Source organism: Marmota flaviventris, chromosome Y (genome assembly GCF_047511675.1).
Source record: "Marmota flaviventris isolate mMarFla1 chromosome Y, mMarFla1.hap1, whole genome shotgun sequence".
NCBI classification, from domain to species: domain Eukaryota; kingdom Metazoa; phylum Chordata; class Mammalia; order Rodentia; family Sciuridae; genus Marmota; species Marmota flaviventris.
The window spans coordinates 1,803,299-1,828,971 of record NC_092519.1 but is presented as its reverse complement, the minus strand read 5'-3'; the positions used below and the strand labels follow the sequence as shown (position 1 = coordinate 1,828,971).

General features: G+C 33.8%; 1 protein-coding gene across 1 annotated transcript; it reads right to left on the bottom strand.

Moving 5' to 3' along the window:
• Positions 1-17,474: 17,474 nt before the first annotated feature.
• On the bottom strand, positions 17,475-17,980 carry LOC139703530 (uncharacterized protein CXorf51A-like). The gene is made up of 2 exons (XM_071607032.1): positions 17,855-17,980; positions 17,475-17,696 (listed from the first exon to the last, which is right to left on the bottom strand). The coding sequence occupies exons 1-2, from the start codon at positions 17,978-17,980 to the stop codon at positions 17,475-17,477; spliced, it is 348 nt and encodes a 115-aa protein (XP_071463133.1).
• Positions 17,981-25,673: the final 7,693 nt, after the last annotated feature.

Sequence of the window (25,673 nt, the reverse complement as noted above, 5' to 3'; positions counted from 1 at the left end):
ACTTTTAATATTTATTTACTTTCTTGCTTTTCCCACATGTATACTGTTTTAATTTACTATTTAAATTTTATATTGGTTGTGTCACTTCTGTTTTATGAACCCCCAGACTTTTCTGAGACTAGTACCTGGATGGAATTAGAAGGCTAAATTTTTCAAATGCAATTGAGGAAGTGCCTCCCAGTTCCAAGCTTCATTTATTCTACCGTGATAACATCTCTTCATTGGGGTGTTCCAGGGCAGCATAGGAAAATCCACCGATATAAATAGAATCATCCTCCCTAGGTTATGCCCTTGCCTTGTATCCTTTTCCTCATCAGTTTCACTGAGTCATTTATCTTTCATGCTGGAACCCAAGCACTTTCTTTATATATAGGTGAGGATGTTTCACACAGTTATTTCATGTGTCATGTATGACTCTGAGTCTGGTCAATATTGTGACTTCTCCATTGTTGTCCCTTCATTCATACTGGAAGAGGAAGCCCATAGTAGCATGACAGCTTGTTTCAAAAACTTTGGTTTTATAAAAGTAAATTCATTTGATATTTTGAAACAGATATAAACACAATGATATGTTATTCATGTTCTCCTTAGCTTAGAAAATCTAGTCATTGAAAATGATGGGAAATCTCTCTTCTCTGTGCATAGTACTATATGGATTTAACAGCACTATATTAATGATCATATTAACAATCAAACACTAGATGTTGTAATTGAGGGTTGACTGAATTAAGAAGTTTTTTCCTATATTTATATAATAAGAAGCACACATGAAGCTCAAATATAGGTCCTTTGACTCCCCCAATTTTGTTCTCTATGCTAACTTTAAGAACATTTCTTGGAGCCACAAAAATAAAGCCACAAATAAAGTATATGTTTTTAAGTTTTATGAGTGATAGAAAACAACAGCTTAAAAAAAATAGGCTTTAAAATCCCAAAGAGAAAGCAAATATCCATCTGGAAGGAATGCTTATATTTCAATTTAGATTTCTGGTAAATTTCTATTTTTGATATAATCTCAAATTCATGGAAATTTGCAAGAATATATTAGGAACTTACTTTATTCTTCAGATTCAGCATTTTTAAAATCAAAATTCTCTAATTTATTCACAAAGAAAGATATACTCAATGGAAAAAAGGATTTATTGTAATACTTAGAGTATTACATGATTTTTTTGTGTTTGTGAATAAGGGTAAATTCTAACACTCATCCCCACACACATATACACAAATTGAAAAAATATGTACAAAGTATTTATAGTGGTTTCTACATAGTGGTATGATTATTAGTAATTTTAATTTCTTTTTTTTTTTTTTTTTTTTTTTTTGCTTATTTATATTTTCTAATTTTTCCTCAGTGGACATATTATTTATGTAATAAATAAAAATAGAAGTCACATTATAAAATAAAATAAAATCACATTTCTCTCTCCCCTCCTCCTCTCCTCTCCTTTAACCTTAGTGTCTTGATATCTCTAATATCAAGCCTATTTCTGCAGAGTGCAGAGCTCAAGGCCAGTATCCACTAGAAGCCAGGATTAACACAGAATGCTAAGCTTATTCACAGTAACTTTTGAACATGGAAAAGTCAGACTTTGTTCAAAAACAAAAGGAACAGTTTTTAAAATATTTTTTTAGCTGTTGATGAACCTTTATTTTATTGATTTATATGTGGTGCTGAGGATCAAACTCAGTGCCTATCCATGCTGGGCAAGTGCTCTACCACTGAGCTACAACCCCAGTTCAAAGGGAACATTTTTTGAATGACAGAATATTTATTGAGCAAAGTGCTATAGCTATATTCATAATAAATTCTGAATAATATTCTGTCAGAAAAAAATACATAGATTCAAATGCAATACTATAAGATGCACTTGGAACTTCTATCAACTGAAAATGTTTGGGGTATAAGCAAGACCATATGCATGCCAGAAAGAAACAGGTCATAACACATAAAATTGGGTAACTGATTTGCAGCAGTTTTCCATGGCTAAATATACTACTTATCATTTGAAGTTTTGAGAAGCAAGTGCATTGGTCTGAGCCAAAACACAGTCTCCATTTGCTTAGTTTTGGAAAATAACTTGGACCTTTTTTTCATAATTACAGTTTCAAACAGTGGTAGCTGACACACCAAATGTACAGAATTTTGAATTTCATTCAAAATAAAGTCAAAGTTAAGGTCACATCATTGTCCTCAAAGTCAGACTTTGTTCAAGAATCAACTAGAAGAAGGATGATTAAGGAAGAAACAGAACATTTTCTTCCAAGTGTTATTGACTTTGCATTGATTGATGTTTTAGCTCTGTCCACTCTCTGATATTGAAAAGAGGATAAGCAAAGGAATTATTTTGAGTACACTCATTTTTAATTTCAGTTCAATATTGGCTTGGAATAAAGTAAATAGTGAAATAATGGTAAAGACAAGAGGGTTAGCAGATATATTTTTAAATAGTATCAGAGGGACTTTCCGAAACAGCACAAAGGGAACACATTTTATGTGGTTGGAGTCAGTCTTCATTGAAAATATTCTTGCAATTTCTGATTTTTAAGATGATACTATGCATAGTTTTAAGATCTTTTTGGGGGGGAAGATAAACTTTGAATAGCAATAGTGGCAGAAAAGTTGTCTTCAGCCATAATACCCTAAAAAGACACAGAATATTCACATTCCTCTTTTCATGGTATACAAACACAAGCCCCTTAAAAAATGATTCACTAAAAACTATACCTGTGTTTGGCTTTAGCTGGTTTTACCCAGGTTCCCCCAAATTTTCTGTTTATAGTAGACTCTCATATATATTTGGAATGAATAAATAACAAAATATATATAAAAATAAATATAACTTAATTTATAAAAATGATACAAATGAATATCAATTAATGTCTAACAAATTATAACTGTGTTGAACCTCAACATATTTTGACATACACATATGAAGATAAATGCTAATCTAATATTTGTTGAGTTGTATTAAGTTGTACTGACTATTAAACAATTGAATCCCAGGTGAACTGTTTTATGTGTGAGTGCGCGCGCGCACACACACACACACACACACACACACACATATGTATTCAAATGTAGGTACCATTTTATCTGCACAGAGAAAGTGTTTGGATATTACTGGTCAGAAAAGTTTTCACTTAGTTATCTTGGAAAGTAGTTGATTTTTAAATAGCATATGATAAATATATGAATATCATTAGTTACAGAATTCTCCAAGAATGGACATTTGATAGGAAGTTCATTTCAAGTGGCCACATGTCCAAATTATTTTAAGACTAGAAATATCATTTTATTTTTAATCATGACAGTTTGTTTTGGAAATTAAGTTAGATATTCATTCAAGATATATAGGAGTACCTACTAGAAAAATTTGGAGAGGCTGTGAAAAGCCACCTAAAACCAAAGTGTATGCATTGAATGTTGTATTAGTTAGCATTTTGCCTCTGTGTGAAATACCTGAGAAAAACAATTTAGTAGAGGGTAGATTTATTTTGGCTTATGGTTGCAGAGTTTTCATTCCACAGTTGCCTGGCTCCAGCTCAGAGCACCATGGCAGTAGTACCTGGTGGAGAAAAGACGCTGAACTCATGGCAGCCAAGAAGTACAGTGAGAGAGAGAGCGGTCGGGGGAGGGGCTAGAGACAAACCTCCCAGGGCAAACTCCCAGTGATCCTCTTCCTCCAATCATTTCATAAGTTCCACCTCTGAGCATTGCTGCATTGGTGGCCAAGCCTTCAACACATAAAACTTGTTGGGCATTCCAGATCAGACCATAATAAAGGTTTAGGAGTTATGTAGTCTGAAGTAAGTAGTAAAAATAAATATGAATGGTTTAAAACTCAATATTTCACTTTTTTAAAATTAAATTTAGGATTTCCAAAACAGAATTACTTATAATACTCTTGCAAAAGTAGTTATTCTGTTTCCCAGGGCCTGGCGTTTTGACTCAGTGGTAGTGCACTTGCCTGGCATTTGTGAGGCACAGGGTTTGATTCTCAGCACTGCATATAAATAAATAAAATAAAGGTCTATAAACAACTAAAAATACTAAAAAATGTTTCCTTACTATACATGCCAACAAGTAGTAGTACATAGATCATAATACAAAAATCTGCATGCATAACCAAACTGAAACTAATACTGTTAGTTTTGAAACTGATAATCTCACATTTTTAAAATAACTTCCTATTAATATGACTTTTGAATTTGAATTGAATCATGCATAAAGGCAATGATTTTATAAAAAGTATAGAAGATTTTATGTTGCTATTTATCTTGATATATACACCATACCAACATAATTAGACAACAAGAGTCAGAATTTTTATGAGACAAAGGGAAACACAGAAAGTGCTCTACTGTTTTTTTTTAAATTATGGTGTTCTACAGCACCTCAAGAATGATTTCCAATCTTAACTCTGCCCCCTACTACTTGTGTGACCTTGGATAAAAATGTAAATGCATGTAATACTTCTGTGCTGCAGTTTTCAATCGTATAAGTTTTTTGGGGAGGACTAAATAAATATATATGAATTACTTAGACAAGCACCACATAATAAGCACTTAATAAATATTAATGTTTTAATGGAAGGAAGGCCAAATTGTAAATACGAGAAAACCCATAGTCCAACTAAGTTTCATCATTAAAGAAGAATGAATAAAAACAAATAAGCTGGAGCTGAAATTCGAAATGTTAACAACGTAAGCAAAATAAAGGCAGTATGAGGAATGAAGTATCAAGTTGAACAACAAATTATTAGATTGATGATATAAATTGAAATTAATCCAAGCATTGGCACATCAAGACAATAATTGAAATTGCCAGTATAGGAAAATATAATTAGGAATCAAAGAGAAAACACAAAACATTGCATCAGAAATTAGGAAGGAAATAAAATTATTGATAATGATGGAGATTAGTTGATATCAATTTCCACACTTTTGTCTTTCTCGTCTGGTAAACTTAGATTCAATGTCCAGAGACCAAAACAAGTGGGAAGATTCAAAGTCATATAGTTTGAAACATGGTTTCTTTTACATGCTTCTGAGCTAATAACAATGGAAGCAGCTAGCTGAATCTCAGGTATGGGTAAATAAGATCACAGAGAGATGGGAAGTAGGAAACAAATGTTAGGTACCTGGGAAGTTGTTTCTGTCCTTAGAAATGTGACAATATTTGGAATATAAAGTGGAACTTCTCAATTTTTGCAAGTTTTTATGTACTGACATACATTTATGTAGTTACTATGTTCTCTCCTACTTCTGAATAAGTATTACTTTTGAAAATCCTGCTTCAAAAACAGTAAATAAATAAAATCAGAAAAAAAATTGATTCAGTTGAATAAAGGAAATTGAAGGCATATGATTGGTCCAAAGACTTAGGGAAGAGTTACCACAAATCTAGGAGATGGATATAATGACAATTTTTATTTTTTTAAAGATTTTTTTTAGTTGTATATGGACGCAATACCTTTATATATAAGCAATACCTTTATTTTATTTGTTTATTTTTGTTTGGTGCTTGGGAATTGAACCCAGTGCCTCACACATGCTAAGCAAGCTCTCTACCACTGAGCTACAGCCCCAGCCCATAATTAGGATACTATTTCATAGTCATTTGCATTGTGTATTTTTTCCAGCACCCAGGAGAGTGCTTGACACTTTGTAATTAATGAATATATTTTTGCTAAATGATTGAGGCTTTTCTTATCTAGGCAGGCCAAGCAACTCTTCCATCTCATCCCATAATAGCCCTGTAGTGAATATAATCTTATGGCAGAAATGAGGCAAAGAGACTTCCTCATTTCTAATGCTTTTTAAGATGGTTGCCCTACTTAACTTATTAAATATGCCAGCTCTAGTCTTTTGCATTCGGTAGTAGTTCCCAGGCATATATATGCCAATAGAATTATCAGTTGACTGGAACTTTATTTACCAGACACTTTCCACCGCAGGAAACTCTAGCCATAGTAGCTAGTGACAAGTGTCATCTTCTTGGGATATTATAGGCAACAATAATGACAGCACTAATAGCTCACAGTTACCAGTGCACCCACCGGTATCTAAAGTAGCAATTTCAAACCAAGTGTGACACTATTAAGGACTTTACAGTCATACTGATATTACCACTAGTAGTGCACAATTTCAAGTTCATTCAAGCACACATAATCTTGTCAGTTTCTACTGAGATTACTAGACATGATTTGCTGCCAAATATTAAAATGTACATTTAATGGTTGGTAAAATATGAGGGAAGCATCTTGGTTAATTTTATTTATCATTTATCTTTTTTATTTTTTATTACTTTTATTTTTATTTATTCTTTTTATATATACATGACAGTAGAGTGTATTTTGACACATTGTACATACACGGAGTATAATTTATTCTAATTAGGATGCTTTACATGTTTTACATGTTGTGGAGTTTTACTGGTGGTGTATTCACATATGAACATAGTAAACTTAAGTCTGATTCATTCTACTGTCTTTCCTATGCCCATCATCCCTCCCTTCCCTTCATTTGACTTTGTCTAATCCAATGAGCTTCTGTTCTCCCCTCCACCATTCTTATTTTGAGTTAGCATTCACATATCAGAGAGAATATTCAGTATTTATTTTGGGGGGGGTTGGCTTATTTCACTTAGCATGACAGTCTTCACTTCCATTCATTTACCTGCAAATGCTATAAACTCATTATTCCTTATAGTTGAGTAATATTCCATCAAGTATATATTTATAACATTTTCTTTATCCATTTATCTGTTGAAAGGCACCTAGATTGATTCGATAGCATAGCTGTTTTGAACTGAGCTGTTATAAACATTGATGTGGCTCTATCACTGAAGTTATGCTGTTTTTAAATGATTTGGGTATATACCAAGGGGTGACATAACTGGGTCAAATGGTTGTTCCATTCCAAGTTTTCTGAGGAATCTCCATACTGCTTGCACCAATTTGCAGTCATACCAGCAATATGTAGGGGGAAGTACCTTTTTTTCCCCACAACCTCGCCAACATTTATTGTTACTCATGTTCTTATTCATGTTCTTTCTTTCTTTCTTTCTTTCTTTATTTTGGTACCAAGGATTGAACTCAAGGGCACTTGACCACTGAGTCACATTCCCAGCCCTATTTTGTATTTTACTTAGTGACAGGGTCTCACCAAGTTTCTTAGTACTTTGCTTCTGTGGAGGCTGGCTTTGAACTCGAAATCCCCCTGCCTCAGCCTCCTGAGCTACTGGGATTACAGGCATGCACTGCCATGCCCGGTGTTACTTGTATTCTTGATAGTTGCCATTCTGAATGGAGTGAGATGGAATTTCAGTGTACTTTTTAATTTGCATTTCTCTAATTGCTAAAGATGTTGAACATCTTTTTATATATTTTTTCAGCATTCTATTTTTTGCTCTGTGAAATGCCTGTTCAGTTCCTTTGCCCATTTATTGATTGGGTTATCTGGTTTGTTTGGCATTAAGTTTTTTGAGTGTGTGTGTGTGTGTGTGTGTGTGTGTGTGTGTGTGTGTGTGTGTAGATAGATAGATGGATATACAGATGTCTATCTATCCTGGAGAAGATTAATGCTCTCTCTGAGGTGCATGTGGTAAAGACTTTTCCCACTCTGTAGGTTCTCTCCTTATGTTATTGACTATTTCCTTTGCCACGAAGATGCTTTTTAGTTTGATACTATCCCATTTATTGATTCTTGATGTTATTTCTTGTACTTTAGGAGATTTTTGAGGAAGTTGGTTCTTAGCTGACATGATGAAGAGCTGAGTTTACATTTACCTGTAGTAGGCTTCAGGTCTCTGGTCTAATTCCTAGGTCCTTGATCCACTTTGAGTTGAGTTTTGTACATGGTAAGAGATAAGGGTTTAGTTTCATGTTGTTCCATATGGTTTCCAGTTCTCCAAGCACCATTTGTTGAAGAGGCTATCTTTTCTCCAATGTATGCTTTTGGCACTTTTGTCTAATATGAGATAACTGTATTTATGTGGGTTTGTCTTTGTGTACTCTATTCTGTACCATTGGTCTACATGTCTATTTTGGTGCCAATACCATGTCATTTTATTACTATAATTCTATATTATAATTTAAGGTCTGGTATTGTGATGCCTCCATATCACTTTTCTCCTGAGGATTGCTTTGTCTATTCTGGGCCTTTTATTTTTCCAAATGAATTTCATGACTGATCTTTTTATTTCTATGAGGAATGCCATTGGAATTAATAGAAATTATAATAAATCTGTATAGCACTTTTGATAGTGTGGCCATTTTGTCAATATTAATTCTGACTATCCAAGAACATGGGACATATTTCCATATTCTAAGGTCTTCTTTAATTTCTACATTGAAATTTAATTTCTACAATGAAAATTACAGAACAATAAAGAAAGTAAGTGAAGAAGATCTTGGTGTATTTTAAATGCCAGGAACTTAACAACCAGGTAGATCTGGTTGGAGATTTGTAGAAAAAAAGTTTTTTCAAGTCGTCTGTGTTACTTTGTAGAAAAAAGTTTTTTCAAGTCCTCTGTGTTACTTCTAGATATTTGGCCTTAGTGAACTTATTTTTTTCTGTCGGAACTCCTCACCTAAACACATTCCTGAAAAAATAAAAATAGTATCTTGGGATGCAGTAGGATATAGTGGTTAAAAGCATTGCTTTATGTTCTGCTTCTGTTCAAGATGTGGGAAATTGAATAAGCACATTTACTCCATAATGAAGAGAAAAATACAAATAAAGTACAAAATTATAATTTTTCTTATAGCCCATTCGAGACCTGAGGTTGCAGGGCCATCAGGGTACCTATTCTTCTCCAAGGAGAGATGGAATACACAAACTCTTTCACCTAAGACAGAGCACCAGAGAAGTATAAAACTTTCACATGAGTGGGCAATAAGGAATCAGTAACACTTTGAACCAATTGTTAATGTCCAAGTGTATGTTGTTGTGACAGTAACAAAGCCGCTGGAGAAACAGACACAAGATGAATTAACATCAGCTTACAGGTTCCTTTCTATGGTCCTCCAGATTTGCTCAAGAAAAAGACTAGAAGCAGGTCAGGAACCCAGAGATAGCTTCCCTTGCTGGTGCATAAAAGATTTGAAAATTATCATTACTGTTTGGACACTCTGTCAAAAGTCTTCAATTCCCCAAAGGGCAGCATATGTTGTCACTCCTATGGCACAGGTAAAGGCCAACTGTTACTAGAAAAAGGATAGATGAGGAAAATCCCTTTATTTCTAGAAGGAAGGCAAGGCCAATAAAGGCTGCAGAATTATATAACAATCCTTTAGAATTCTCCTCCAAATGATGTGGAATCTATTTCCTACCAAAAGTTCATAATAAATATATAATAAAATTTGACTCAGTGTCAGAGTACATGATATGTTTAAAGTGCTACCAGCTCTGTTTTGAAGAGATAATTATCACCAGTAACTGTGACTACCTGAGGGCAGACTATGTACCAGTAAGATGTAACACCTTATTGAAAATATTCTCTACTATGCCACTAATCCAAAAATGGCAAAGGGGAGCAATAGTTCAGAATAAATAGAAAGAGTCCATGTGAAAAATTAAAATAGGAAAAGAAGCAAAGTAAGGGAGGGAATAGAAGAAATGCAGAAGAAGGAATAGTGAGAAAAGAAAAAAAAATAGTATATGTCCCATTTTAAAAACAATATAAGATTGGATATAAGATTGGATTAAAGTTTGTGATAACAAATAATGGGACAATCAATACAGAAGATAATAAAATACAAATGAAATAAAAACCTAATATTAAAAAGATTACAATATTTTTGGCTCTAGTGCCTCCAGAAAGACTTTGCTCCATCCACCTCTGGCATGATCATGGGCTGCTCTAATAGTTCCCTGGTACCCTGGGTCGCAATGTGGAAAGGTTCTGGGGCATCTCTAACCCATGGCTAAATCAATTCTGGGCACCCTACCTACTGTTCTCTTCACACTGCTGGCAGCAACAGAACTGTTTCCATCTTAAAATTAAGAAACCTTGGGCATAATTCAACAAACATAAGAGGATTTTTAACTGTAGAAAGAAGGCAGAACACTTAGGGACACAGGAATTAGGTAACTAGATGGAAGTTAGTTCCCTGGGTTTTCTTGTTGGCGTTTAAATATGTTAGAAAGGATGCTGCAGAAGTTTTCAATGTAGAACCACCAATAGGCACAGACAAAAATATCTCCAAGTAAAGCCTGTTTGTCTTAACCAAAATACCAGAGAAAGAAGGACCCAAGACAGCAGAAATACTTTGGATACATCCATCCTATTCCCAACAAACATCAATGGAATAGTTTCCTCCAAAATATCCACAAATATGCATAGTTTGTAGGACCAAGAAAAAAAAAAAAAACATCCTGCACTTACCCTTAGATCTATTGGAAACAGTAGTTTTTTTGTCTTGCTTTAGGCATCACCAAAATTCTTGATCTTTGGTCTCCTGGTTGGCAAAAGTAGTTGATGGAGGTAGGTGACGCTACACTTCCCCCAGTGAGTGGCGTGCTGATCTTGACTTGCCAAGGGGAAATACCAGCATCATCAATAGCATTTAAAGGCGCCCTGTTCTTTTAAACCCATATGGCAGCAAGGAAATGTAATGAGAGTAGAATTATTCACCACTGTACCTTACCCTCACTATTTGGTGTCAGTGGGTCTTAACAGATAGCTGAGCTTCTACTACCATTGGATATCTATGAGATTTATGAAGAAGTTCAAATCAGGACTTGTTAGTGTTTCACTTTCTAAGTACCCCTGAAATGAGTATGATCCATTAGACAGGCAAACTGCTACACCTGTCCAGAATTAACCAAGCAGAACGAGGTGTTAAGAGATAGGGTTGGTTTGTTCTACAAGTATCCCTTCCCCTGGTATCAGCTGATCCCAAACAGGATCTGAGTTTACACTCTTACTGAGTAGCCTCAAAACAGTATGAGTAATCTCTCTCCCCTTACTTCTCCCTGAGAAGAATAAGATGTAGTGGGTATCTATACTCTTACTTGGAGATAAGTGTGATGGCCTTAATTGGTGCTTCATTTTTATTTTTGCTGAGAAGATAAGTATCAGCAGAGCTAAGTAGAGAGCTGAGCCTCCACCCCACCTGTGTGCAATAAGTCAGACACTAATTTGATCAGGGTGGTATGGGTAGGGCCCCTGCAATAATAAGATGAATCATAAGAAAACTGATACAAATTTTAAATCACCAATCACAAAAATACAATAAACAGCAATTGTTAACAACAAATAGATGACTAAAATGTAAATTATAGAACTAGAAGACTGTAGAATAAAAGAAAACTGGATTAATGAGCTTATACATAGTGAAGAAGACAAGAAAAGAACCAATCAACTTGAGGAAAGATCAATAGGGTTTCCCCAATCTGAACAGAAAAATAAATAAATTAGCAACCTATGTAATAATAACAAGTTAACTTCCATATCCTCACTTGCTCAGAAGAAAATTAAAGAAAAAGTCAGACTGAAAAAGTATTTTAGGAAATAATAACATAAGTCTAATTACATATACAGAAAGACCCAAACCTGTAGATTCAGGATCTAGAGAGAAGTCTAAATTAAAAAGCAAAATTACATCTAACACAGATCATAATTTATCTTTGCAAATGTATAGACAAAAATTCCTGAAGTATGTTGGCATATGATTCTAGGAACCTTGTGTAATAAAGATATAATAATCAAGAGAGGGATTAGATTTCAGAGGATGATTCTCTGCTTACTTAAAGAGCCTGAGTGGCGAGAGATGACAGGACTGTTTGTGGTTATTTCAGTTTGAAGTGATTGGCTAGGAATTCCTTAATCATCCAGTATGATAGCTATCCTCTGACTGATTTTTCCAAGGAATGTTGAAACCAGAGAAAAAATCCCTAAGCAGTTCAGTATATAATGTCTGTAGAATTTCCTCTAGTTTTGATTTTTGAAAATATCAAGTAAATCTGACAAAGGAAATCAAAGGTTTAAATTACCCACATACACCAATACAGGCTAATCATATTGTTAATATTCATAAATTGTTTAGTATGGTACCAAGACTGATGTGTGTTGCAGAACCCTTTGGAATAGGTATGGAAGAAAACTTTAAGGATAAATTATTTACCAGAACCAGTGTTATACAAGGTTATGGAGGAGATGATTTTACATAGTTTGGAGGTGGTTCTCATGTGGTTGAGTATCATTGAAATGACTGAATGCATATATTATAGGGGCAAAGATGGATGCAGTAATAGAATGGAGAATTGTTAAGTAAAAGCAGACCACAGCCACAAAATCTACATGTAATCCCTTAATGGTACATCCCAAAAGCCAAATATTAGAATCCCAAATCCAGCATTTTTTACATAGGAGCGACATTGAGCACCCAAAAGCCAAAAGGGATTATAACAACATACTAGAGGAAGAAAATGTTATATGAAGAAACATATAGCAATCCTTTGTTTAATACCAATATTTAAAGTATTATTTAACAACAGAAAATTCATCGGGATCTAGGAGAAAATACCAGTTAATGGTATGTGGGTAGAAAGAAAATACAAAATAATATTGTAAGAGGTCTTAAAAATTCAGATAATCTGCTCTTTAAAACAGAGATCCTAAAATCCAATTAAGGAAATTCTGGATTAAATAAGAAATGATTCATTTTCTTATGCCTTTCCAATAAGATTAAGGGATGGAAGAAAGAAAAAGCAATTATAAAATGGTTCTGTATTTATGTACACCTGTCTTCAAATTTATCCAAGTCTTACTGTGCAAGTGTCTCCAATGAGAAAGAAAGAGAAATGGGCTAGAAATATGAGTGGAAATTTTTACAAAGGGGATTTGTAGATGGAAAACAAGCATATAAAAACATGTTCAACTATATCAAACATAGGAGAAATTCAAATCAAAATGCTAATTGTATATCATTATACATGCACCAGAATAACTTAAATATAAAGTGATAGCACTAAATTCTAGTGAGAATGCAGAGAAATTATATCCCTTGTAGATTGCTGGTGGGAATTTAAAATGGTACAACCAACTGGAAAGTCATATGAAAATTTCTCACACAACTAAACAATACATTTATCAGATGACCTAAAATTTGTATTCTTGGGTATTATTCCAGAAAGTTGGAAGATCACATTCACACTCAAAATTTATACAGGAATGCCATATCATCTTTATTTTAATCTTCTAAAATTAGAAACAACAAAGATATCTATGATAATTAATTTATGTGTCAACTTGTTTGGGTTAATGAATACTTAGAAACCTGGGAATACTTCTGTGTGTGTCTATGAACACGTTTCTAGAGGAAATTGACATGTTAGTTAACTGAGTGAAGAAAATCAGCCATTAATGTAGGTGGGCACCATTCTACTGGCTAGGTCCTTGAATAGAATGAGAGGGACGTTATTATTCCTATGAGTGGTTATGTTTATGCAATTAATCTCCATCACGTAAAAACCAGAGAAATGAAAAGTTGTGCTCCATTTGTGTAAAAAATAAAATAATTTTTTAAAAATGGAGAGAAAAGGATTCCCATATCTTTTCGGGAATAGCAACACTTCTTCTCCTGACCTTCAACATCAGTACTCCAGACTTTCTGGCTTTGGGACTCTAGGACTCATACTAGCACCCTCAGGGTTGATAGGCCTTAAGTTTCAGACTGAGAATTAATGATACCTTTGACTTCTCTGGTTCTGAAATTTTCAATCTTAGACTGAGCAATGATAATTGCATCCCAGGGTCTACAGCTTTCAAATAGCCTATTTTAGGACATCTTAGTGCTCATAGCTGCCTAAGTCAATTCCTTTAATAGATCTCTTATTATTTCTGCCTCCCTTCTTGCCTGACTGATTATCTATCTATCTTCTATCTATCAACCTAACTTTATACTTTTGTTTTGTTTTTCTAGAGAATTGTGGCTACATAGTGTTCTTTAATAAATTAATGATTTATCAAACCAAATGGATTAATCAATGAATGATTGAAGCAAACAAAAAAACTATTATTACACACATATTGATTAGATCACAGGAGATTTATTCTGAGTGAAAAAAGAAAGATACAAAATGGTTCCAAACTGAGTTATTCCATTTATGTAACATTTTTTTCTAATGAAAAAAATCATAAAAATCATAAAGAATAAATTACTTGATTTCAGGGATGGAGAAGTGACTAGAGGTGACTATGGTTATATATATATATATATATATATATATATATATATATATATATATATATATATATGTAGCAAAAGTGTTCCTTGGATGGAACTGTTCTGCATGTTGACTATAGTAATAGTTACAGAAAATGCTACACATGAGAAAATTCCACAGAACCAAACACAAATACATATAAAAATTTGTTAATGTAAACCTGGTGAAATATTAGTAAGTTAAATGAATTGTGTCAATATCAATTTCCTAATGAAAAAGTAATATATTTGTGGAAGACATAACCATTGGGGCAACTTGAGTGAAAGGAATAAGGTAACTAATTGGTGGAGATTCAATTTAATGCTACTTAAAATCATAATATATGCAAATCTTGTAATGTAGATGTACTCAATAATATTGATGACTCTCAATTTTCACTGAGTGAAAGAACCATACAAAAGTACAAATTGTGATTCCATTTATATAAAACTCTAGAAAATATAAACTAATCTACAGATCCAGAAAGCTGATCAGTGCTTGTATGGCAATGGACAGGGCTTGGGGAAGTGGTTTGAGGAAACTGTTTAGGTAATGATAATATTCTTTTTTTTTTTTTTTTTTTTAATAATGGTGATGGTTTTACAGGTGAAATGTTAAATCTAATTTATTATTTTATGTGTAATTTATTACATGTAATTTATTACATGTCAATTATATCTATATAAAGATGTTCAAAATAAAAACAGTCATATCCTAGGAGCAAAATATGATGAAAAATATTGTTAACCATTGGCATAAATGACATATTAAACTCTAAGTGGCCAATGTTTTTAAATGCTCACTCTTCAATAGAAGAATAATAATCATGAATTTAAACAAGAAGTAATAATGGATAGAAAAGCAAAAGGTACAATCTAGTCAACTAATAAATCATCCATATGGTGTTACATTTAATATTTTTTAAATAAACATTGAACAATTAAACAAGAATAAATTTACTTTTAAAGATATAATTCAACTTCATCAAAGTACACGCATAAATCATGTAAGAACTTAAACTCTCATTTGCACTTTGATTTACTGATTTAAGCATGAGCACAAATAAACTCTTCATGAAATGACAGCACATAAGAAATTAATTTCTTTTATATTATTGCTTTTATTTTACAATCACCGTGCTATCAATGTTTATTTAGAAACAGCTGTTTAAGTGCTAGAATACATGTGTCATACAAGACCACAGAATAGTGGCCTGAAATGCACTGCAAGCCATACTAGATCCTGAGGAACTTACTTTAGAAAGGAAAGCAGTAACTTAATTACATGATATCTAAGGTTAATAGTATAACAAGAATTTCTCCACATTAATTCCCTCACATAATATATCTGATAATTAATGTACAAGTGCTAATAATGTCCTTTTTGTACCTTATATATACACATTTAAAACTTATTAGCAGGGCTGGGGTTGTGGCTCAGTGATAGCGCACTCGCCTAGCACGTGAGGCACTAAGTTCAATCCTCCGCACCACATAAAATTCAATAAATAAAATGAAGGCTTTGTGTCCAACTATAACTTAAAAAAAAACTTACTGACTGCAGGCATCTTTTAGAAATTAAAACAATAAAAGATTTTTGAGGGGTGAGAAGAATTTTCTAAGAGGCTAGATGAAAAAAAGAGTATATATTTCATGACTCCATTTTTATAAACCTCTAGAAAATGGAAACTGATAGTGGCCACAAGCAAGACAGTAGTTACCTGGAGATGGGGGTACAGGGAGGGGTAGGAGGGAGATATTGCCAAGAAGCATGCTGTAGTTTGAATATGGTTTGGTCCCCAGTATATTTGGTATTGAAAGGTTGGAAGACAACTTTAAGAGGTGGGGCCTAGTGGGAGATGATCACCCCTTTAATAATCACCCCTCTGAAGATACTAATGCTCATCATGCTGATTGTAGGACTGAATTTGTTTCCATGAGAGAAGAGATGTTATAAAGGAGCAATTTTGACCCTTTCCTACTCTGTTTCTCTCTTTCCATGTGATTTACCTCTCACATACACACACACATACTTCCTTCATCATGTGAAGCCATCAGCCCATGTTATGACATAGCAGGAAGGCCCTCATCAGAGGCCAACTAGGTGAGGCTGCCCAATCTCAGACTTTCAGCTTCCAAAATTGTGAAATCTTTTTTTAAAAAATAAAGTACCCATCCTCAGGTATTTTACTATCACAAAAGGGACTAACAGCATTTGGAAATTTTAAGGAATGATGGATATATTCACTCTTATAATTGTGATTAGTATGTGTGTGTGTGATAAAACATACGAACTTTAAAAAAATAGTTGTAGGTGGACCCAATACCATTATTTTATTTAATTATTATGTGATGCTGAGGATCAAACCCAGTGCCTCACAGATGCCAGACAAGTGCTCTACCACTGAGCCACAACCCCAGCCCACATACAAACTTTTTAATCACGTACAGGTTCTTGTGCTTCAATTATAGTTCCATAAATTAAGCATGAAACTCTTTTCATGGATGAAAACAACTTTGAAAAAGATAAAGCTTAAAGATATTTGTAGGAGGAGCCATGTTGCTTAAAACTTCTCCATGAACAATGAATGCTCCATTTTCTTGCCAGCACATGAGGCAGACCACTCCCAATGGCTTACTCTACCCCAAATTTCTTAAGTGGGCTGATTGGTTCTGGATTTGTTCTTTCAATCACCATTACTTTCCTAGGGATGATAGAGTGAGTTCTTTAGCCCTTCTGAGAGCCATTAGTTGCTTACATAATAGGGTATGGAGTAACAAACACCACTATGAGGTCAGTGTTCCTCAGGTGACTCCTTGTATATTTTTTGAGATACTGCCACTCACATGCCTCACCTTATACAGTTTCTGGAAATCTACATACTAAAGCCATACACAAATAGGGAGAAACATGAAGTCCTTTTCGCCTTGCCTGTGGGATCAAGTATAAAGAGGAAGTTTGTCTTCAGTCCTCAGTCCTCACTTTGTCTTTATCCTTCAATGTGTGGATAACAATTTATCTTTTGAACTCCAACTCCACAGATCCCACATCTCTCCCTTCTCAAACACCTACTTCTACCTTTTATTTGTTCCCACTCCAGCATCAGAGGCTCACAGAGATACACATCTTTTCACATCAGATTGATTTTATTTTCACCACCATTAATGTTAGTAACCTGTGGTAAAATTGAGCCATTTCTTAGCTGCCAGACCTCTGGACACTCTGCAGATTATTCTGAGGTCTCTGGCCCCACTCAATTACTTGCTGTCCAGATCATCACTTGAAATGCTGGAGGTTTCTGGGGTATTTTCCATTTCTGGCTCTCTATTCAGTTTTTCATTTAGCCGATGATAATGACCAAAGAGTATTGTTCCTTTAGTTTTCTTAGATTTTTTCAGAGATGTGGAAGGCTTTTCTGAGTCTCTTTTGCTTGAATTATTTTGAAGTGTTTTTTTACCCTTATTGGTGGACTTTAGTATCTGTAAGGACAACAGAGAGGCCATAAGGGCATTGGTTTGGGAAAAGAAGATAGGATATACATGTGAAGTAGGGGTTTGTGCCAGATGAAAAATAAATAGGAGTCTTAGGTCGTGGGGAATGAATGCAGAAAGGAGAAGCTTGGGTTGGGTTATCTTACCTTGCTGCCTCTTCCGCATCTGGAGTGATGATAGGAAGTCTTCATATTCTTTCTTTCTTTCATCGATGATGTTGACTGGGCCATATCTGCATTAGGCTTCTGTGATTTCTTGGTTGCCTTAGCCATACTGAAGCCTCCCAGTGGTCTTCTGAAGAGCTGTAAGGATCCTAGGCATATATGTCCTCCCAAGACAATGAAGGGCCACACCCTTCAGCCTTCATTGGCCAGCAAGTTACTCCCCAGCCAATGAGGACTAAGGAGGAGGTTAGACCTCACAAAGCACTCTCTCTGACACTTCTGTACATGAAGAGGCTAGGGAGGTTGCTAGGGAAACCAGGCTATAGCTTAGATATTGCAAATCAACACTCTTGGCACTTCTGGGATGTGGGGGAGAGGAGATGCTAGGAAGGCAAAAATGATCTGGTTGGGCAAAGGAGACTTTTCTTTAATATACCTGAAAGAGCCACCCCACCCTAATTCTTATATAGTGTTCAATAGTGGTAGTACAGGTGGTAGAGATCTTCCTCTACCAAAGTATTCCCCAAAGCTACTCCTACAAACTCATTCTGCTATCTTTCCCTTAGCCATTAGTTAGTATTTTGGATAATGTACCTAAAATCCATCCAAAAGTAATATGGTTATATTTTTCTTTAATTATCAGAAGATATGTGAATAATGCTACAAACAAGACATATTCCCATTAATGGATATCAATATACTTACTGCATTTGGCATTAAAGGCTGCCAATTTTTAAAATTGTTTTCTTCCAGGCCTTCAACTTATAGGAAAGGAATAAAATTAACTACCCACTGATGAAAATTGCATTTTATCCTTATTTTTATTCTATTTTTGGAGCCTGGTCACATTATCATCATTGAGTTTTGCAAGATTCCTTCTCTTTTATTCAAATTTTTCTTTCTTCTTAGAATCTAGCACTAGTTCCCTTCTCAACAATAGAATTATTATTTTATATTTGAATTCTGTCCTTGTATATGGCCTTGTTAAATGTATGTTTGAATGTACCATAACTGGTTTCTGTGTTTTGTAGCAGCATAGTCAGGTTCTAATGAAGGTTGGTTTCCGGGTTACGTCTTCATATGCTTTCTTTGGTGGATGCATACAGAAGGAGAGATTTAGGGGTCTTCCTCTTTTAATAAGGGCATTAATCTGAGACACAGCCCTCATGACCAAATTTAATTATCTCCTATCTCCAATTACCATCACATTAATGATAAGGGTATTAACATGTGAATTTTGGGAGGCACATTCAGTCCAAAGCAATAATTTTACTAAATATTGCCACATTGTTTTCTAGAATATATCAGTCCACCTTCCCAACAGATTTGTACTTTATGTTTCCCTACACAATCATCAATTTTTTATTTAGAATGCAGCTTCTCATAGGATCTCAGTGATCTTAACCAATTGATGTTTATACCCTTGTGTAATCCAGTTCAGTTGAATGGCATGAGTATGGGCTGTATCTAGAGATTTGCTTCTAATAGCTAAAATCCTACAAAAGTAATGGAATGCCATTAACATCATCAATTTTATCTTTGCTAGAACACTTTCTTGGTAGCAATCTCTCTTGCACATGTGCTTTCTCATTTTTATTAAAACATATTATGAAATGCTCAATAAAGAGGCCCACATTTTAAGGAATACCTTAGGAGGAACTGAGTCCTCAGCAAAATAAACTGCAGAGCACTGAATCCAAATAACAGCTACTTGATTTAATTAGGAAGAGGATCCTTCCCAGTTGAGCCTTGGGATAATTCACCCTTATAAAACAGACCCAGAGCTAGAGGACAACCAATCTGAACCCAGATTCTTGACTCATAGAAACTATGAGATAATTTCTTATTAATAATATTTCTCAGTTCTACAAATATCTCAGGGGTTCCCTCACATGTGAAATCTAGAAAAGAAAAGCCTAAAGGTAGCTGTCGGTTGTGATTTTCGATATGTACCCAAGTGGACCTGCTAATAGTTTATTCCTGAAATGTCCAAATCCCTTAACATATGAAAGAGCTGAATTCACCTTTCATCTGTGAAAGGAGAATGAATCAGAAGGGACTGAATGAATTTAACAAATTCCTGTCACATGCTGGGGAGAAGTGACTGAGGAACCAAAAGGGGGCTATATATGTTCAAAATTAAGCTAGAATGAAGAAGAGTCTTCATTCTGACTGGAGTGAAATGATATCTTAGAGTAGTTCTGATTGCATTTTCTGATTGCTAGAGATGATGAGCATTTTTTCATATATTTGTTGATTGTTTATCCTCTTCTTAAAAGCAGCATACTACAGGGTCATAGCCACATCAATGTTTATAGCAGCACAATTCTCAATAGCTAAACAGTGGACCCAGCGTAGATGCCCTTCAGTGGATGAATGGATAAAAAAAAAAAAATGTGTCATATATACACAATGGGATATTACTCAGCACTAAAAGAGAATAAAATCATGGCAGAGCTGAGGTCTTGTTTTTGTGGCACAACAAACATGAAGATATTTGATTGCTTCCTTTGGAAAGGCAAATTGCACATAGTTGCCCCTCTGGAATCTGCATAGAGGTACAAAGCAAAGCAGTTGCCAGCGGTACTGTTCTTTTCCTGTACACTGAAACAGTCCTGGTATATTAAAGAAAATGAATTTTCATCATTAACTTGGTAGAACTTAATGAGTATCATATAATTATCTGAGTGCTTACAAAATGAGTACTTTGTCAGCTAAGCTGAGATCGGTGTCCATTATGCAGTTTTATACAGTAACATTGAGACAGCATTACTGTGCTATGTGCAGAAGATCTCAGATATATGCATAGAACTTACCTACATATATGTTTTTTTGAGGGATGGAGGGAGGAAAGTGGGAAGAGAGGGGGAGGGGCAGGGGCTGTGAGAGAGGGGAAGGGAGAGGGAGAGAGAGAGAGAGAGAGAGAGAGAGAGAGAGAGAGAGAGAGAGAGAGAGAGAGAATCCAAGAAAAACCTGGAAAAATAAACTTCATAAGAGAGAATGGCTAAACCAAACAAACAAAAATCAAAGGAAAACAACCCACAGAATGTCGGTAGTTATATAAGTTAGCTAGGTTGCAGAATGTTCCTTTATTGGGCTGCAGCTCATATTTTTACATCATTAGATTCTTGTTATCCATTCTGACCAGAATGTCATTGAAGTACTGTTCTTCAATGCTCAGTACATTATATTGGTATATTTGACATCTCATTATTGGTGATTTTAACTTTTATCACCTGAGTAAGATGGAGTTTATTGAAGTTTTCCATTATAAAGATACTGTTTTGATTTTTTTCACCAATAAAGGTCCAAAGGAAGTAATATCAGACTATGTTAATACTTCAATTTTAGTTGCATTTTTGACAGAGCATCCATTGATGATTTTTGACAGCATAGATTTTAACTTGTATTGATATTTTGTTTTACAAAATATTTTTCCTATTTTTCTCACTGCTTCTTCATTTTTAGGTTATAAGTATAATATAATAAGCAGCTTTCCCATCAATGACATTTATTTATTTGCTTACTTATTCAATATGAATATTGATATTAATAAATAAGCAAACGGACTCATAGATTCTTATATATTGGTTATAACTCGTTATTGTTACTATTTGCTTGATGTTCATATAGTACCACCAGCTTGGCTGTAGGGAGTACTTTAGTTATCAGTACTTTTTTCATCTCACATAACTTACCCTTCTTTGATCATTTCCATATTGGCAAGAACTTTTAGAAAATATCAAGAACATGGATAAAATGAATGTATGAAGGGCCTTTCCAACTTAAATTAAGAACAAAGAAAAATTGAATGTAATATACATACATAGGTTGAATCTTAATCAAGATTTGTGATTTTTTTTTTTTTTTTTTTTGCTAAGGGATGAATTTTAAATATTTAACAAAATGTTAATAATTGTAGAATTTTATTAATATTAATGTACTTGTGTTTTCAATCATACTGTACTTATATAAGGGCATGTCCTGGTTCACAACATACAGATACTAGTATACTAATTGTAATGAGACAGCCTACCTGTGACTCAACATTTAGTGACCATAAAGAAGATATGGACATACTATGTACTATTTTTTAAGCTTTTATATAAATGTGAATTTATATAACAACAGCAACAACAATAATTACAACAACAATAATTATAACAAAACATAAGTTCTGAGGTACCAGGTCTGGTTGAAAGCCAGAGATACACATGGATATGTACCTCCATAGGCAAATATGGTCCCTCAGAACAGGAACATGCACAATTTTCAAAGTGATTGGTTCTGGGCTAGATTATAACTGTAGAGCACAACCACCTTGATACACAAGAAATTTTGTTTTAGTGTTTATTTATTTACTGACTTGGCTTATTATTTACTTACTAGTTTTGTTATATACAAGGTTTTGAGAAATAAAAATAAGATAAAATGTAAACTCTATTTCTGCTTAGGAAAAACCAAAACTGAATAGTAAAAATTGTTTTGTTTTGTTTTTGATACTGAGGATTGAACTCGGGGATACTCAACCATTGAACCACATCCCCAGCCCTATTTTGTATTTTAGTTAGAGATAGGCTCTTACTGGGTTGCTCAATGCCTCACCATTGCTGAGGCTGGCTTTGAACTCACCATCCGCATGCTTCAGCATCTCAAGCCATTGGGCTTACAGGGGTGTGCAACCTAACAAAATTTTAATGCTTATCTTAGAGCTATCATAGATAAGTTTCTTAATAGTTCTTAATTTCAAATTCTGTATTATGTGTTAAGAGGTAATATTTTTTCTTCTTCAAGAGACATATAAATTTAAGACAGATGGTCTAGGTTCTGTTATAATAATGAGACAAATAACACTTCGTAAATGAAAGTCATATATGATCAAATATTAAGCAAATAAAATAAAAGATTGAATTAAAATTTAATAAATTTATTTTACTTTTAATTTAAAAATCTTGAGCATAATTGTATTCCTGAACATCTTTGTTTCCCCAAACTTGTATATTTCTTAGAATAGTTACTTTTGCTAGACAATGTTTGATGTATGATATTATAAATGTCTTTAACACAGTTTGCCAAAAATATAGATCACTTGGCAACTGTTCCATTTGTTGTAACTATCAAAAATGACAATTTTTTGACACTTAAAAATTATTCTACCTCTTTCAGAATGATGCAAAGGCATTTGATCTTGAAGTTGAAAGCCATACATGTAATTAGTATACAAAGTGGATCCCACTTATCCTCAGCTTTAGAACCAGAGTTAAATTATGTCAATTGTTAAGAGTCTAGGTCATTAAGAAGGATGTTTTTTCCTCTAACACACAATCTGAGATATAAAAGTTCCCATGGTTAGTATATAAGACATTTGCAAATCCTATAAATTCAGACTTAAAATATTTTTCTGCAGATGTGATTTATATATTTAATAAAGCCTGTAGGTAGAATATCTATATCTTAGATTATAGTTTCAAATGGGATGTGATGAAGATATGTATTATATGGTCAATTCGTATTGTTAGCATAATGAACTCCTCAGAGTACTTCTCAAAAGAGTATAATTTTAAAATAGATTGTATCACCTGTTAAGAATAAAGCAATTAGGGTTGCTTTTCTTACCAAGAATTTAATAGTTAGCCAAGTATGTATATAGGACAACCATCAGACTGGAATAAAATTTAAGATGGAACACACATAGTAGCCACTAAATTTGACATTTATGAATGATGCATCAGGGTAAATAAAATTAAAATAATATGACCTTCCATTAACTGCTATAAGATCATACAATAGTAAATGGTGTTCTATAGCAATACAAAATTGACTTGAATGCAATATAAAACTTGAATGAAGGGGCTTGTGGCTCAGTGGTAGAGTGCTTGCCTAGCAAGTGTAAGGCTCTGGGTTTAATTCTCAGCACCACATATAAATAAATGAAAAAAATAGAGGTACATCAACAACTAAAATATAAACCGAAAAAATGATTGCAATATATAAAATTATTTTGAAACCTATGGTACTGCTGATAACACACTGTAGGCCACACACTGCAATGGGTTGAGCCCTACATTGTAGGCATGAACCCTGTGATAAATACTAAAACATATTCTATGTTATGAATGGTACAAAAAAGATGACTCTTTGTGTCCTATAAATTAAGAAAATAAGGCAATGGTCATGAGTAAAAGGAAATGAATACTTGGGCTTCAACATAAGCACAGGGTTCTGTATCACTGACAGTCTACCTAAAAGAAAGAATTACAGAATGTAACTGGTGTTCAATGAGGTTTCCATAAGATACTTAAAGAAGGATTTGGATGGCTTTGTGAGGGCTATTAGAGACAGCTTCCATGGATCACTTCTGTTGCCTCAAAAGGAAAGTCGGGGTCATTTGGCCAAATAAAGAAATCCTTCCAAATCTTTTTTTTTTTTTTTTTTTCAGTTGTAAAGGGACACAATACCATTATTTTTAATTAATTATTTACTTTATGTGGTACTGAGGATCAAACCCAGTGCCCCACAGGAGGTGCATGCAAGTGCTCCAACACAGAGCCACAATCCCAGCCCCTCCAAACATATTTTTCCCCCTGTGGAACACTATTAATTGGGAATATCTCTACAAATGGAAAAAATAAAGTGTAAAAATAAATCACTCTACACATAGACTTTTCTGACCATGAATACTGCCTTTTCCACACATCAAAATATATTTTATGCAAAACACCAGCCAAAAAAAAGAATTCATGTCATTAAATGAGATTTGATAGTTAAACATAATATGCAAAATACATTAAAATTATAAAAATATAAGAGTAAAAACTGAAGTGAAAAACAGTGGATAAAGAAATTTGCCAAAAAAAAAAAAAAAAAAAAAAAAGATTGCTGAGAGCTTGATGATATATGCAAACCTCAAGGTAGAGCTGATAAGCATCAGAAAGAGAGGGGTGTGGGTTGGCAGATATCGAGAAGAAACTGCAAGAGAAAATTAAGTTATCACATTGTAAACAATGAAAACAGAAGTACTGAAAACGGTAAAAGCATAGAGTACCTGCTACAGAGTGCTATGAAAACAAACACAAAGTAAAATGAATTTTAAGAAATTATTAAGCATATATATATATATATATATATATATATATATATATATATATATATATATATATATATAGAGAGAGAGAGAGAGAGAGAGAGAGAGAGACAGACAGACATATCTGCACAAAGCTTGATAGTTCTTTGAATATATATATAATGTAGTTACTGGAAAGGATAATATAGCAAATTGAACAGAGGAAAATCAACAACAACAAATCAAAACTAAAGGAAATCTTAAACTACAGGGAAAAGGGGATACTGTTTTCAGGATATATTGCCAAAAAAGTGAAGAAGTGAAGAAGGTTTGGGTCACTCTGAATTACTTCATAATAAAAAATGAACTTCCAAGATACACAAACTTTAAAGTTTACAGTCATAAACATGTAGCAATCAACAAGAAAAAATGAAGATTAGTTCAAAATTCCCCATAAGTATACAAAACTAAAAAAAAAAAAAAAAAAAAAAAAAAACACTCACTTCCTGTGAGGAAACTAACTTTTTTTTTTTTTTTTTTTTTTACTCAGACTGCCATTTACTTATTAAAAAACCTTTATATATTTTTCATTGATAAACACAAAGACAACTTATTCTTGGATGTCCTTAAAGACACTACTGGATGACAGGCTATCATGAGTTGCTGTACTTCAGTCACATTCTCAGGGTCCATTTCTAATTCTTTTTCTCTTTCTACTTATACCACATTCCTTACTTC

Excerpts from the sequence above, each read along its gene's own strand:
- LOC139703530 (XM_071607032.1), bottom strand. The coding sequence starts at position 17,980 with ATGGCTAAGGCAACCAAGAAATCACAGAAGCCTAATGCAGATATGGCC. Across the intron at positions 17,697-17,854 it reads GATGCGGAAGAGGCAGCAAG|ATACTAAAGTCCACCAATAA; the intron begins GTAAGATAACCC and ends TTGTCCTTACAG.